This window comes from Aspergillus sclerotioniger, assembly GCF_003184525.1.
Source record: "Aspergillus sclerotioniger CBS 115572 chromosome Unknown BO94scaffold_10, whole genome shotgun sequence".
Lineage (NCBI taxonomy): Eukaryota > Fungi > Ascomycota > Eurotiomycetes > Eurotiales > Aspergillaceae > Aspergillus > Aspergillus sclerotioniger.
This window is the reverse complement of record NW_020291000.1, coordinates 636,578-652,191: the sequence shown is the minus strand read 5'-3', so window position 1 is coordinate 652,191 and position 15,614 is coordinate 636,578. Positions and strand designations below refer to the sequence as shown.

The 15,614-nt window shown below is 51.3% G+C and overlaps 5 protein-coding genes across 5 annotated transcripts; 2 read left to right on the top strand and 3 right to left on the bottom strand.

Moving 5' to 3' along the window:
- Positions 1–87: 87 nt before the first annotated feature.
- BO94DRAFT_533981 (DASH complex subunit HSK3 family protein) lies at positions 88–777 on the bottom strand. Its single transcript, XM_025611440.1, has one exon. It carries the CDS (start codon positions 641–643, stop codon positions 305–307), a length of 339 nt encoding a protein of 112 aa, XP_025468866.1. The 5' UTR covers positions 644–777; the 3' UTR covers positions 88–304.
- Positions 778–1,781: 1,004 nt separating this feature from the next.
- On the bottom strand, positions 1,782–4,219 carry BO94DRAFT_584494 (uncharacterized protein; the record flags this gene model as incomplete). Its single annotated transcript, XM_025615632.1, has 4 exons — positions 1,782–3,417; positions 3,481–3,910; positions 3,971–4,011; positions 4,068–4,219. The coding sequence occupies 4 exons, from the start codon at positions 4,217–4,219 to the stop codon at positions 1,782–1,784; spliced, it is 2,259 nt and encodes a 752-aa protein (XP_025468865.1).
- Positions 4,220–5,815: 1,596 nt separating this feature from the next.
- BO94DRAFT_533979 (uncharacterized protein) lies at positions 5,816–6,525 on the top strand (the record flags this gene model as incomplete). Its single annotated transcript, XM_025611439.1, has 1 exon — positions 5,816–6,525. A coding segment is annotated over exon 1 (407 nt), but the record flags the coding sequence as incomplete, so codon positions are not given.
- Positions 6,526–10,810: 4,285 nt separating this feature from the next.
- On the top strand, positions 10,811–13,274 carry trm44 (tRNA (uracil) methyltransferase). Its single transcript, XM_025606512.1, has one exon. The coding sequence runs from the start codon at positions 11,050–11,052 to the stop codon at positions 12,952–12,954; it is 1,905 nt and encodes a 634-aa protein (XP_025468863.1). The 5' UTR covers positions 10,811–11,049; the 3' UTR covers positions 12,955–13,274.
- BO94DRAFT_489925 (CorA family magnesium transporter) lies at positions 13,015–15,389 on the bottom strand. The gene is made up of 3 exons (XM_025609108.1): positions 14,741–15,389; positions 14,045–14,673; positions 13,015–13,984 (listed from the first exon to the last, which is right to left on the bottom strand). The coding sequence occupies exons 1-3, from the start codon at positions 15,335–15,337 to the stop codon at positions 13,483–13,485; spliced, it is 1,728 nt and encodes a 575-aa protein (XP_025468862.1). The 5' UTR covers positions 15,338–15,389; the 3' UTR covers positions 13,015–13,482.
- Between the last annotated feature and the right edge of the window lie 225 nt (positions 15,390–15,614).

The following is a 15,614-nucleotide window of genomic DNA, read 5'->3' as shown; positions in this document are numbered from 1 at the left end:
TTCCTCATACTCCGCATGTTGCTGACCGTACACGTCCAGTTACGAGCACCATAGCATCGACGAACCGGCGATCATTCTCGGTGGAGGATTCGTCGTTGACAATTGAGATGAACTGAGCTGGAGTTGGGATATCAGTTCCCCTTCATAACACCTGCACTAAAACACCAATATCAGCAACATAAACAATAGATAGATAGACAACAGTCCATAAATATCTGCATAGAAGAGTACTTACCCACCGCATGGCATAGCACATTCCACACAGTAAACCCAAAATAGAACCCTCTAGCAGCAGGAAGGAGCTTCACGCCTCACTGCTCTTATCCTGGCCACTTTCTCCCTCCGTATCATTCTTGACCCCTTCCTCGCCCAGCACCTTCGCAGATCCCATAAACAGGGCGCCGACATAGCCACCCAGGAACCGCATATCTTCTGCCTGGACTGCCGTCATACGAAGTAGGTTCTCCGTATCCCGCAGATTGGCGTTTAGTTGCGCCAGTTGGGTGTGCAGATTGGTGTACTGACGGGTCTTAGCCATCGACATGGAAGAGGCGCCGCCCATGGACGGTGTGGCAGTTGAGGCCGGGAGAACGGAATGGCGAGGGAGAGATTGGGAGTGGCTGTATTGGTGGGATGGCGGCATGATATCGGTTCGACCGGGGATCTCTTTTGAGTCCAAGAGATCTAGAATGCAGCGGGGTGAGTTGGTTGGTGTTTCGAAGCTGCAAGAGAAGAAGATCGGAGTGGGATTTGTTTACCCCCGCAGCATTGGCGCGGATCACGTGAAGCGCACCTCCCGGGGTAACCGGCAGCCTACAGGACGATCTGCAAGCTGCACCCATGCTCCAGGTTACCACACTCTTACAATACGCCCAGAATGCGATCTTTAAGTCATCCGATTAAGTCTCGTTTATTGTCAACGACATGTTCTAATCAATGGAGCAGTTGCCGCGCCGATGATACGACCCGGTTCCTCTCTCAAACACCCTGGAGGAACATGAACCCAGCCAAATCAAATCAATCAATCAACCGAATAAATCAACCCCCTGCTCTTTTTGTGCGCCAGAAACCAGACCATGAATGAGATAATCACAGGGCCGCGGAATGTTCGCGCCAGAGCCCAAACAGAACAGCACAGAGCAGCTATGGAAGGAGACGGCAAAGGAAAAATCAAAGGAGGGCATGCATGTCAACAAAGCAGCGGAGATGGTAGGGAGTAGACAATAGGATGATGCGCCGAGTTAGGTAGTATACAACACGTGGTCTCGCAGAAACAGGGATGCATGGTTGGTGTCTGGCAATGAACGTCGGTGGTATAGCTGTGAAAAGTCAAAAAACGTATTTATCTGATGGAGCTTCATGCTCATGCTCATTAAGTTCGAGAATGCCGTGGAACTGGGAAAAGAAAGGCAAATCACCACATGCAACACACATGCACGCACGCACGCACACGCTCGCCCGACCACTCCATAGTGAAATCATCAAACGAGAAAATGAGAAAGTGAGAGCCCCTATGTCCCGTGTGTATATGTAAGAAAAACTGCAACAACAATGACATGGAGTCTGCTCCCGCCCTCCTTGCCAAAGCATCTCATTAAAAGTATATCCTTTATAAGAAGCAAAAAGCATTGCCGAAGGGGTTCCCGATGGACGGCGAACACCAGCCGACGGAAAAGGAAATGTGGAGACACGAAGAAACCAGGCGAGTAAGCAGCGGGCAGAGCCAAGGCAAGTGCTCAGCCGCTTCGGGAGAGGGACGAAGGAGAGGCCGGCTTCGTAATTCAACGAACGGGGGCCGCAGCTTGCTGCGCTCCGAGGCTGATCTGGCTGCTATGGGCAGAGTTCTCGGAATCGAGGTTGGCACTAGCCCCGCTATCACCACTCTCCGCGCTGGCGCTCGCACTTCCGGTCAGACTTCTATGCTTGGGAGTGCCCTTGGCGGGATACGGTTTGCTCACCCCAATGTGTTGTTCAACTTGCTGCGGGCCTACCGCATTGCCATGCCCGGGGGGATGCCGAGGGACTGGCGCTCGCATTTGTCCCGGAGGCGACGGGTGGCCGCCGTTCGGGGGCCCATGAGGTGGGCCGAAATTCTGGTCTTGGGCAGTCGCTGGGCGGCCCATTCGCGGACCAGGAGGACCACCATAAGGAGCTGCAGGAGAATGGCTGTTCCTCCTGCTCTGCGGGTACGAATGAGGAGGGTAGTCGCCCATTCGACTCGTGGTCATCGAGTTTGTTCGAGAGCCCGCAGCCATTTGGTTTCTGTCAACGGACCCGTACCGGTTTGAAGAGTAAGCCATCATAGGGTTGTCTAGAAGAGAATCATGAAGGCCAGGGATTTCCTGCATGATACGGTCGCTCGCCCGCTTCCTGTTGCCTCCAAAATAGCGACTGAACGTCCCAGACCTGCCGCCGCCGCCGCCACCACCACCGCCGGTGTTCGAAAGGAGTTCGGGGTTTTTGCGGATCTGACTAGCACTGGGTATTTTCTTCGTCCTCCGGGATGTGATACTCAGCATATCGACATTATCGGGGTCGATTTGCGGGACCAGGCTAGTATCCATGGGATCGAAAAAGTCGTCTTCATCCTCTTCGTCGAAAGCTGACGGCGCCTTGGATGGTGGAGGTCTGCGAGGACCACGCCGCATGTGCATCTCTTGTTCACGAAGCTGCAGCTCCCGCTGTCGAAGCGCCAGCTCGCGTTCTCTCAAGGCCAAGCCCGCGGATGCTGGTCCAGGGCCTGATGGGCCGTCTGGGTAGCCATTGGCGCCATTTGCAGGTACACCTCCCTCGCCCGCATCGTCGTAAACAACAAGATGACTGAACTCCTCAAGGCCTTCGAGAGACGGTTCACGAGGCACCCTGGGCGCCGCAGACGGGGGCTGGGCGCTTGGTGGTCGTGACATTCCGGGCATCGGGGGCCCGCGTCTTGAGGGTGGCATCATCATTGCAGAACTTGACCTTCCAGGGGGTGGGCGCATAGGACCACTTCTAGGAGGCGGGGGGACCGAGGACATCCGGGGCGGAGGCTGGGCCAATGCAGGTGGGGGGGATTCACGAGGCTTGCTCAGATTGGTGGCATTGAGATGATGAAGCACTGCATAAAGGGTTTCGATGCGTGGGAGTTTGACATTGGACTCCGTGGCCAATTTGATGGGGGAACCAAGATAGGTCTCAATCTCCATGGGACGCCGAGCCTGGAAATCTTGGTACATGCTATTCGGGGTTTGACTCGATGTCATCTTCTCCATTGTCTTCTGGTTGAAGTCACTGGGGAAGGAGCAACCGTGTGCTTTCGCCAGTCCGAGAAGTTCGTCGATCACATCCGATATCAACTGACGCACTCCGACCTTTTCTAGAAGTTGCTGTACATTTCCGGTATCAAACATAACGCTTGCGGGGTAAAAGGCGATCGGTCTGAGAACAGTCTGGTTAGCACACGCTCAACGGGAGTATGAAGTTTCTGTTGCACATATTCACCCTATAATACGTTCAAATTGTTCTTGTCTGATATTCTTCGATACTTTGCAATCCACCTGGCCTGAGCTCAGTGTCATCGCTAAGGCCGCGGCCATATCGTTCTGGATCGTGGAGGGGACATTCGTGTTCTGATTCGTGGCACCAACCCATATATCCGATGAGTTCAGGTGCTCAAACTCGCTGGCTCCGATCTGGGTGATCTCCACGCCCGAAACGAGCGACAGGACGACGTTCGTGGGAAACCGTTGTTCCAAATGCGATTCGACGCCGAGGGTGTTGGTCGTGTTCACCAAGATGCATGTATGCTGGGGGGTAACAACGGACTCTATTACGGCTGCCAGGTCGTACACATCTGGCAGAGCCTTGATGCAGAGGATCACGTAGTCGTAGGCATTCTCTCGTGAGGCGGCTTCTTCGGGCGTACGGACGACTATGGAGAGGCTCTTATTAGCACAGGAGCGACAGAAGTATAGCAGGGCTCAGAACTTACCATGACGTGGCTTGAACCGTTCGTTTCCAAACGCTTTCGACCTAGTTCAGACCCCGTCAGATCTTTCCATTATAAGAGATAAAGCGACCATCCATACTTAAAAGACACGCCGTATTGAGAAACTGCCTCGAAGCCCGATTTCCAAACCAGTGTAACGTCGCAGGAGGTTGTCGCCTGGAGCCTCCAGGAGAGGAACGCCGAGATGGCATTGCTGCCCACTAAACAGACCCGCGTTAGAAGACGGCCCATTTTGACTGGGTTATGAGGCGAAGGGGAAATCGCTTGAATGGCACCAAGGAGGTGGACAAGAAAACATCGAGGGAAAAGGGTTGTCGGAAATTGAAATTGATGATAAGTGGTTTTCCGGCAGCGGCCGAGAACTAACCTGACAGAATGCGCAAGCGCGGCGGAGGAGCCATGGTCGTCGATCAAAACTGGAAAGAAGCGATCCGAGCAGCCAGTACGAGAGAGTGGAAAAAGCAATGGACCGTTAGACTGGATTAAGTGTCTCCTGAACCACGACTAAAGGCGCGATTGACGCTGCCTAACCACGGAACGAAGGGACGCAATCCGACAACTGTAGCCAGGGTGATGCCGGGATCGATTAATAAAGGTACACGCAAAAGGCGCGAAGGGCAAAGATAACGAAAGTAAGGGGAATCACAAAAGGAAGACTGGACGACGAAAAGGAAGATGAAATAAAGACAAACGAAAGGAGGTGGTTCAGCCGTAGTAGGGAGGGAACAAGAAGAGAGTGGCAGTAAGAGGGAGAGGGAGGGAGGGAGAGGAGGGAGGAGGAGGAGGGGGGGGGAGGGGAACCAGGTGAAAGGGGAACAGAACAGCAGCAGCAGTAGTAGAATGGGATGGGATGGTGGATGGCGGATGGCGGATGGTTGGAGTAAGAAGCAAGATGGAAGCCGGTCAGCTTTGGGCGGAAAGGCAGCCCGAATGGGAGTTATGGAGCCGTGCGTATCTTTTTCTGTAATTTTGTTCTCTCTCTCTCTCTTTTCTTCTCTTTTTTTTAGCTTTCACGGATTAGTACCTTTTTTTTTTTTTGCTTTCTGTCTTCCAAAGTCTCTAACGGCCGTGGATCCCCCACCAGGGCTCAATCCGGAAACGGAGGCAGGAAAACTGAAAGAGGCGGACTGAGCAACAACTGTCAACGGAGAGGGGAAGGGAAGGACGGGCTGCAAGCGAAAACAGATTGAAGGTCCGAAAGAATGTCCCAAGACAAATCAAGTCCCGAGACGGGATGCAGAGGGAGAGCAGAGACCGCGCGACCAGAAAAAGTCCAATAATGATGATGGTTAATCGGCCACCGAGGGATACTAACGATCGGAAATGGAGAGAAACCACACCGTGTGTGATGGCAATGACTAGGATAGATAGAATTATTATTAGTAGTAAGACTAGGAATTATGTCTAGATAGGTATTATTATTATTTTGGGTAGTGTATGATAGATTTCCCCTCCCCCCCCAAACAAACCATCAGCTTTATCATTCGTACCATGATACCATGATAGTGCTAAGAATGGATAATAATGCATGGCGGACACTGACGAGGTACCTACGGCTGCGTCGCCTGTAGCTAGAGATTCCCTGTACCTGGCCAGTCGGTTTGGGCGCTGAACTAGCCCGTTCCGAGTATCGTCCACGCTACATCCTATCGCGCCAGGTGAAACCGGTTTTTCCAGTTGGTCATTACTCTTTCCCATCTTTACCAAGTAATAATACCGTGATAATGATCATCTGGATTTTCATCAAATCCTGCGAATAATAATTTCATCTATTCATCTATACATAGGTAGCTACATAAAGACTAGAGATGCTGGCTTTCCATTCTGCAGGACCATCTTGCACACTTTCCCCATTTCGGAGATTCACAATTGACGTCTCTGATATAGAGACGAGGTGCAGCCGACTGCTTGCCCCTGAGCATGGCGAGTCCACACGCCGACATCAGCAATCATCAATGGTTGCTGCCACCACGACGACGATGATGACGACGAGACGATTGACCAGACGACCAACTAAAGATCCTGATTGTGTGGATGGATTGATGAGACACGACAGCCCAGCCCACTTGGGCTGGACGAGCCAACCATGCAGCGGCCAAGACCCAATCGGCCACCGCTGCACATCCTCCCGTCACCCAACCCACCCGAGCCCACTTCGTCTGTGGTCGAGGTCAGGCCGGGATTCGCCCGCTGCAATCGGACTCGGGCAGATTGGCCAGTCTGCCTCTGATGCTGCAACCGATATGGAGCTGGAGCGCACCACCGTACGAATAAGCGGGTACTCCGGCCTGGTCGCAGATGGAACTTCTCCTGTACGGAACTTATTTTCAGGCTCATCGCAAGCACTAGCTGGTTATGGTAACTAGCTAGAAACAAGGTCAAACAGGGGAGGATCAATGAATATCCATCTTGCCCTGGGTTCTCCGAGTCTTCTATCACGTTCGAACACCGTGGGGGTCCGCTCCTGCTGGAGCCAGAGCCACCCTACTGTAGGAGGAGAGAGGAATTGGTAAATCAACTAACCCGCAAGATACGGGGTAGACCATTTAGTACTGTACTAAGTACTTGTGAACTGGTTGAACCAACTCAGCTCCCTGGACTCAACCCTTCCAGGTGGGTGTGACCACGGGGTCTTCGACCAGCCAATGCTCATTCTTAGCTTCTAGCTAAGACCCCAGGTAGGCGTCTAGTCTAGTGCTCAAAGAAACTGGATGGGTTGTACGAACAACAGCATCGAGGTGTATTATTCCAGTGCCTTCCTCTCCTATTCGTTTCTTTTTATACCAGGTCCATAAAGAAAGGGCTTTTGTTGGTTTCTTTGCTTTTTCTCTTCTATAGATTGATGCCCCCAACCATCCATCATACCTTAGTAGGCCAGCCATCTATCACCATCACACTGACATGCTGTCGATGCATTTCTTCTCTTGCATTAGTGTCACCTGGAGAATTCCGCCTTGGGACAATCGGGAAGGGGGAGGCGGTGTTATGGTCCAACCCGGCATGCCACACGCTCTTCCGAAGCAAGGATCGACACTCATACCAGGATATCTGCTGTTTGCAGAGGGATGGATGGCGGGTGTCAGGGATGCAGTCGATGGCTGCCTTAGTAACCATGGGGTATCTTGCTGCTTACGGATCATGTAAATATGTAATGCCCCTCCGCTTGCTGCATGTCGCAACTTGGTACTCGGTATAGTCCTCCCCCCTCGCCACTGTTCGTCATTGACATCAGTCTTCAAAGCGTGGCCTGAAGAGCGGCTAACTTGGTTATTAATAAAGTTCCAGATATGCTTATGTGAGTTCCAGAATATCCCGGCTAGGTTCCAGATTATCCAGGAGGGACTATCTCCTGGGAACTGAAACCTTCGGCCCCGGTGGCTTGACTTGTAGTATGTTTGACATAGATAAATTGAAACATAATGGCAATGTAAAGACTGATGAGGCTGAGGATTTTCCACACCTCAATCAGATACACCTCATGGGAAACTGTTCTCACTTCTCAGGGTGGATTGGAAGTGGATTCCCTTACCCCAACATGAGACATTGAGCACTAACTAGTCAAGGGTAAGACTAGTAGTTCTCCGTAGTGTATCGACTTCCTTACGATCACAATTCGATCGCAATAGTATTATAAATCCATGGAGCAGCTGCTAGGTATATCGATTGCCCTTCTGGCGAGCGAGAGAAAAAAAAACCCACCTGGTCCAGGCCCTAGGGGGTGGGTGATGCGCCGGATTGACCAAAACAATCCCGGTGGAGCATTACACCAAGCAGGCTAGCCGGCATCTAGCTCCTGCTAGCTCAGCACCTAGGACGAATCATATTGTGCAATTATTAGTTGCTGTTACTATCTATGGTACCAGCCGGTGGGTCAGGTACTTATCAAATCTTACCGAAACAGGGCAATTTTTCTCGTCCCTGGAACATCGATCAGCCGCCGTCGAGTTAACTTAACTTTTTTTTTCTCCTGCCTTGGTAGTTGGTACAGGTCCTTTTGGCTCTATTCGCTGTCAGTGGATAGAAATTGTAGTCCTGTGCAAGACTGTCAGTAGGATGACTGGATCGGACTGCTTCAAACTCTGATTGTTCACGGACGAGACATTACATTTTCTTCATACCAGCCGAGCTTAAAGTTCGTCAGAAGGTGATCGGTATGCATTCAGCAGGAGGCATTGACTCTTTAGGAATTTGATCATCGGGGCCTAGATCGCTTCGCTGGACTATGCGCGCAATCCGCCGAACCAACAATATATCTACCTACCTAGATGTCTGTAGCGGTTCTGCATAATCTTGAGTATATTCGACATAGACTTCAACGTACATACCAACAGACTGTCTAGATTGATCATCACCTTGCATCCCGCCATGATAGGTATGGCTGGACCGCGAGTTTTCGCATAACAAGCCTGCAAGCATCTCGCCCCAACAGATTTGATCCAGAAATGTCTCACCGGCTGTCTTACCCCGCTATTGTCAATTTTCAGTCGAGTCGCCTGGGGTTCGATCGTTCCGGCATCGCCTGTCAGGCAGTCCTATGGAGATTTTGGTCGTTGATATTGCTGCACGATATGTTTGAGGCTTCAGGTACTCTGTACACCAAGTAGTTCGCAATCACTACAAGTCAGTATAGAATTAGCCGTGTAGCTAGGACTCCCAACCAACATTTCGTGAAAGAAGCACAGCGCACAATGCACGACCAACAGGGTCAAAAGACCTATGAGCTTTACCCAACGGCAAGATGTAACCATGTGAGGAGCCACCGCCCCCTCATCTTGCGAAGTCGACCGGAAACAGCCACCTCGGCACTCCCGAGCCCATACGCGGGGCCTGTTTCAACCTTGCGTCCGCGATCTCACGAGTCACCACAAGTGCATTGTGAACGCGACTGCTCACGGTACCATTAGATGCGGATGGTCCCATTTTTAATGCGGAGTCATACTAAAGCTTCCGACCATTGGGACTTCTCCCACTTCTGACACTGCTCATCCTTCTATTTAGCTTCAAAGATTCGCCAGGCTGTCGCCTATGATATGGCTAGTCCCAGACGGTCGATCGCTTAGTGAAAATTCTCCCGCAGCTGCTGGAGTGAAATCTAGCTATTTATTTGCTGTGCCGCTATAATTTCTCTGGTGACTAGGTTGAGAGCAGTGGTTCGTTGGGCATAACAAGCTAATGTATATGACTGGTTAGTGTGGTGGTGTGTGTTCCTTCTTCTCCATTCACGCTCTGGGGACTTTCTTTTTGCGGCGATCCGCTTTGATCTGTCACGTTATCTGCACCAGCAAACACGAACAGCTCGAAATGTCCAGAGTAATGACAAGCATAGTATGGCAGACTCGAACCCACCAATCTGAAGAACTTTCGTGTCTAAGCCAGAGGTCCCAAGCCCCCGCGGACGCTTTTCTGACCGCAGTACAAAAACAGGGCCGTTTGGAGAGATGCATGATGGACAGAGAACATTGACAATTTCAGCCTGTCATCCAGATCCTTCGCGCACGAAAAGGGGGGGGGGGAAGAAGAGGCAAAGGCAATCATGAGATAACGATGGTAGCCTGATAAATAGATAGGTAGTGCCTATTGCCTCGAGTCTAGTCAGCTAGTGCGAACATGTAAACGTCATGGCTGTGTCAATCTTTGTCGGGACCCCGCAAGATACGAAGTACGCGATGATCGTCGGTCTCTGCACGAAGCTTGGCCAGTTTCTGAAAAGATTCCTCGACACATGGCGTACGTTGGACAGAATTGATTTGGGGCCTTGAATGGGCCTACAGTATACAGCAATTCTACATGCACGGTAGAACGGTAGAACCTCGTGCTAGCTTCAGGTTCGGAGATAGATGTCGGACCCGACCTCGACCATGGAAATAGTAGGCTCTCAGGGGTCGAAGACGTCTGCGACCTGCATCCATCGATCCTAGATTAAGAATAATGAGTCAAGGTAAATGAATAAAGGCAATCAATCCGAGGGACTCTAAGGGACGAATAATATGCGTGAGCCGTGATTGCAATAATACTGATGCGGGTGGAGCCTCGATGCAAACAGCACCGGCTTGTCCACTAGCTGACTGACTCAGCGGCTGATCGCAAAAGGCAAACCGATGCCTGCATTATTTTATTTCCGGATGCTCCACGGCCGCTCATACGAGGGTTTATCAATAACTCAATCGGCGGTTCTCACACTATGCACGCCGTACCTACATAGTACATGCAGACACGAGGAGCCAAAAAGAAGACGACCGGAGAATAAAAAGAAAAGTTGAGCGGGAGATATGATGGACTCAAACTCCGCAAGATACGGAGCGTTATCTGCCCATCATCGGGTCAGCAGGCCCCCAAATGCCAGTGATCGTCTTCGAGCAAACTTAACCCAAGTCGGTCATGTCTTACATTAAGCTGCATCCAATCTGTCGACCATGTCCCTGCCCCAGCATGGGAGGCGTCCAATAAAGGATAGAGATAGGACAGAAATTGAGTCAGACCCCCGAACTAGGCAAAGGAGGGAAACTTCTTCCTTCCTACGGGTATTGTCGGATGCTTTTGGCGTTCGAGATCCCCAAGGTCCTTTTTCAGACCCCTTCTAACCCATAGTGTCAGTGTCTCATGATTCCCTATCCCGACGGAGTACGGAAGTATACAGATGGTCACATGACTATAAGGTATCTGCGTGATGACTCAGCTTTAATGCATTGTTGGCGTTCCTGGAGGGGTTTGTGTATTCATGTATACACTATAGAGGGGCATCTCCTGGTGCCTAGAGAAGATAGTCATCTTCACCTCGACGTCTGTATGAATTAACACTCGCACTGTCCGACCCCAAGGTCTGTGCTATTCTCCCCGCAATGAATCGATATACGAATGACTAATCGGAGACCAATGGCAGAATTCTCCAGCAATGAATATCGATCTTAGTGACAGAAACGAGTTCTTCTAGAATGGTGGAGAGGCCACCAAATTGAAAGTGCACATAGATTTCAAAACCTGTGTATGTGCCGAGGAGCTTCTGCTCGTGATTCACTCAACGATACGATCATAGCCATATATTCCACTACACTCCCAAGAAAATGACTGGGAATAAAAGAACGAATCCGAGGGATGTCACCCGTCTCTCTGGTAAACCACTTGCTGAGACACTCGAGCCTTCTTCGGTTTTGGAGAGCACCACAGACGCATGGGTCACTTCGCAAGACTTGACTGAATATGGCCTCTCATTCAAACCAGAGGTCATTTTAGATATGACTCTGTTTCTTCTGGCCAACCCCAATATGAGCTCAAGCCATCTATACCGAGCCGATATCCTCTTCGATAGCTTAGGTGTATTAAAAACGCCACAGCAGAAAGAACAGTCATTCGCTCAGGCTGGAAACAGCAACCTTGAGACCACCGTGGCTGCTGATGAGATCGTGGAACCTATCGTCCCAAGAGAACTTCCCGGTTTCACTCTGGTTAGGACGGTAGTGAGGAGACTGGTTCCCAGGAATCCGAACCTAGACCGGGTCATGGACCAGACCTGCCATTTCTATGAGGCGAACATACCCCCTCAATGCACAAATGAGTCTATAGACGGAGATGGGCCATCTATCAACCGGTCTCTTGTCGTCTACACACCACACATTACCTCCAAGGAGGACATGCCCTTCTACCACCCTCTCCTCCGTTCACTAGCCTTTTTATACGACTTCAATCCCAACACACCAGAAACTTCCCCAGGTCCTGGCACAATGTCAATCCACTTCCTCCTGTTCCCGGACGAACCCATCCAAAACCGTCTGGAACGCACTCTTCAAGCCCTCCTCACCATCCAAATCCGCCTCGCTCGCGGCACCCGCTTAACCGGTAAACCAGAAGGCGGCAGTCAGAACCCAGTGAAAGACAACGTGATCCCTCAACACCTCGTCCAAAACACTTACACGCGCCTGAAAGCCAAGTACGCCTCCGAGCTCTGCCAGAAATGGGTCGAAAGCACCGAACCTTCCAAGCACGTCTTTGAGGACCTTTCCATCACCGCATTCCTCATCGAACTCTGGAGAAGCATGTACGGCGCCGTCCCAGCCGACGAGCAGAACAACGACACCACCACCAACCAGGACCCCCCGAAATGCCCCTTCCCGGGCTTCGTCGATGTCGCCTGCGGCAACGGCGTCCTCGTCTACGTCCTACTCATGGAAGGCTACACAGGCTGGGGCTTCGACGCCCGCCGTCGCAAAACCTGGAGCATATTCCCGGAGTCTGTACAATCCCGCCTCCATGAAGAAATCTACATCCCCCAGCCCTTCGCAACAACCGCTCCCACCCTCCTCGACCAACTAACCATCAAATCCCACACCGGCACCTTCCCCAAAGACACCTTCATCATTTCCAACCACGCAGACGAACTCACCGTCTGGACTCCCCTCATGGCCACGCTTCTTTGTCCGGAATCTCCATCCCCATTCATCGCCATCCCATGCTGCTCACATTCCCTCTCCGGGGCCAGATTCCGCTATCCGCCTCCCAAGGCCCCCAAAGCCACCGACAAGAAACAGGGCCCCTGCTCGTCGGCAGAACATACTGAATCCGAAAACCCTGCATCGGGGGATCTCAAATCCCTTAGGAAAGAAAAACAGGATGCGCAGCAAACGGAAGCAGGGTTCCTCAAGTCCATGTATGGTTCTTTGACTGCGAAGACGATGAGCGTGGCTGAGGAAATCGGGTATGATGTGGAAAGGACTCTGTTAAGAATTCCTAGTACAAGGAATATGGCTGTTATTGGTGGACGGAAGCGGATAACGCAGGAATGGAAGGATAAGAGCCAGGGGGTGGATGCTGATGGGGACGGGGATGGTGAAGCGGTCCTGGAACGGGTGATGGGTGCTGTGCGGCGTGAATGTTCGCGCGAGGGAGGCCTCGAGGAGGCCGCGAAGATTTGGATTGAAAGGGCCAAGGGGTTGAATAAGGGGTCCGGAATGGGGAAGCAAGGTGGTCATTGAGTTAGTTGATTTAAATTTTTATGCAAGATACGGAGAGGATGTGAGATGAGATACCCGAAAAGCAGTCGAGTACATATGATAGATGATAAATAGATACATGGAGGGGAGGAAAGATTGAAATAAGGGTTAGATAAAATGATGTAAATGTACATACATGTGCGCAGGCGTCACATCTATCGTCTATGGACAAATTACAGAGCCGACTTCGGCTCCCTAGAAACAGACCTATGAGTGAGATGGGTGGTATGCTAGAACTAGATACAGTCACTCCCTGTAGATTGGGAGGACAGCACTAGCGGAAATCAGTCCAAACAAAAGACGAAGCAAATCAAATCCACTGGCCAAACTCCTACCATGCGGTTCTATAGATTCTAGCAAATGACCATCGTGTCTGGGACCCCCGAGCAGTCCTTGTTCATAGTAGCTTCAATGGTAATGGGCAAGATCGTATCAGGTAAAGCTGCGTGGGGAATATCATGATCAGACATAAGATGGGATAATGTTCTTTGCAGAGCTTCCACGGGTGTATTAGGATTGCTCTGGTTCTCTGGCTCCGTCCCCTGATGGCTTCGGAGGCACACTGGCGGTCTTGAGGGTAGCAGTCCGGGCGGCGGCTGCAGTTGTATTATCCCTGATGCGCTTAATCCGGTCCACACGCCCTTCGCCGGGGAGACTGCCCCAGACAGGCTCGATGGTATCTGCTCGCCAATTTGGCCGATGGCCGGTGCGTGCGCAACTTGTGGGTAGGGAAACCATGGGTGAGCTGCCGACGCCGGATTCGCCCCACATCCGGACACGCTGAAGCTTGCGCAGCTTGGCAAGCCCGTAAACACAGACGACGATCGTGATGGCAAAGCATGTCACGGATACTGCGCCAAAGCCCAGGTCCGATTCTTCGATGAAGTTTTTCAAGTTCATTCCGTAAAGTGCGGAGAACAGGGTTCCCGTTGCGAGTCCGAGCGTTCCGATACTGAATTTGAGGTCTAATAGCATGAGAGAGTTACGGTTGGCGTCAAGGATCGCCTTGACACTGTGCAAAAGTCAGTATCCTACCCTGGGGAACGTATAAAAGACACTGTGGACTACTTACACTTCCTCCGTATTGCGAATTCCAGTCACCAAGTTGCCGCTTGCCTGAACAATTTCGTCGCATACCTTATGGTATGACTCGAGCAACATCTCCACTTCTTGATGATCATCTTCCTCGCGTTGAATACCCTTGGCACCCTCTGTGAGGTACATTGCAGCCAGGTCGTCGTCCGCCTCCAACAGATCGTCAATGGCATCACGCACAAGACGAGCCTTTTGTTCGAACGTACCCAGCTTCTTGGAGTAGATAAGGAGATGTCTAAGTTTGTCGCGATCAATATCTTCCTCCAGAGCCCTGAGCACGCTCACAACCGGATCTCTAACACCGTTAAATTCCTCCTCTAGGCCACTTGTAACACTGATCAAGACAGCTTCTAGAGCCCGTAATTCGTAAGGCAAAGCACCCGCACCCGGCGACTGCTTCTGTCGTAGCTTTCCCTCAAGATCGTACACGAATAACGACTGCATGTAAGAATCCGTTGATCCATATGCATCAAACACAAGGACGCGATCGGCCTTGATCAGAACCCGCAGGTGTAGTAGGTTGATAAGGATAGCTCTCGGTCGTACAAGGATATGAGGCAACGTGGACGAGTCGATTTTGCGCAAGTCTCGAGGGAGAAGACCATACTATACTTTGATTTAGTCTTGTGCCCTATTCCGGGATGAAGCGAATTGTAGAGCCACCCATACTGACCTTGGCAATCAGCTCGCTTTTCTTGAATTCACCGTTGACCAGAGTCACATCCCCGTTGCTGTCAAATTCCGTACACCGCAGACGCGGTTCATTCGAGGCCCTGGCTACTAATCCGCGACCAATGTTGAAGCTTCCCTCTGTACCTTCACTGATCAGTGCAGGCGGATGACGGACGTAGTGTTTGGACTCAGCAGCCTTGTTCCTTTTGAAGTCAAAAAGCCTGCGCCATAGGCTCCTACTCTTTGTGGATGAAGCGCGCGAAGACTGCGCATTCGGGAGACAGAATGGGCTTGTCGAAGAGCGCTGGGCCAGCGACGCCCGGCATCGTGCAATACCGCGAGATCTGGCGGAAAGGCTTGGGAAAGATATCAGACTTGCTTCCAAAGTCGCCCGGCATGGCGCAGGATTGATATGTGTCCAGTTTGACGTCCTGCTTAGCGGAAAGGCATGTGGCTGATGGTGACTTTGGGCGTCATTGAGAGACCGTCCGGAAGTGGTTGGGTTGGCTGTGAAAAAGAAGGAATCGGACTGTGAACGTAAAAACCGGAGGAGAGACGCTGACGGAGCTGAAGACTTCATGGACGATGAAGACAGCATTTCTGTCTTGTACAACAACTTCACCGACCAAGAAGACGACCACCACTCATCCAGGCCCAAGCAATAGTCTCATCATCCATCTTTTTTCCCGCATCCAAGTTGCGCCGCCCGGACCAACTATGATCCGGCCATGCTCCGGGGATGCCCTTTTTGGATCATTAATATTAACTTCAGTGACGGTTCAGTTCCAAATAACACACAAGCAAGTCGAAATTTCGCATTTCTTCTCTCTGGGCACTATCAGTCTCTCAAATAGTTTCCTTGGTATGATAGATTA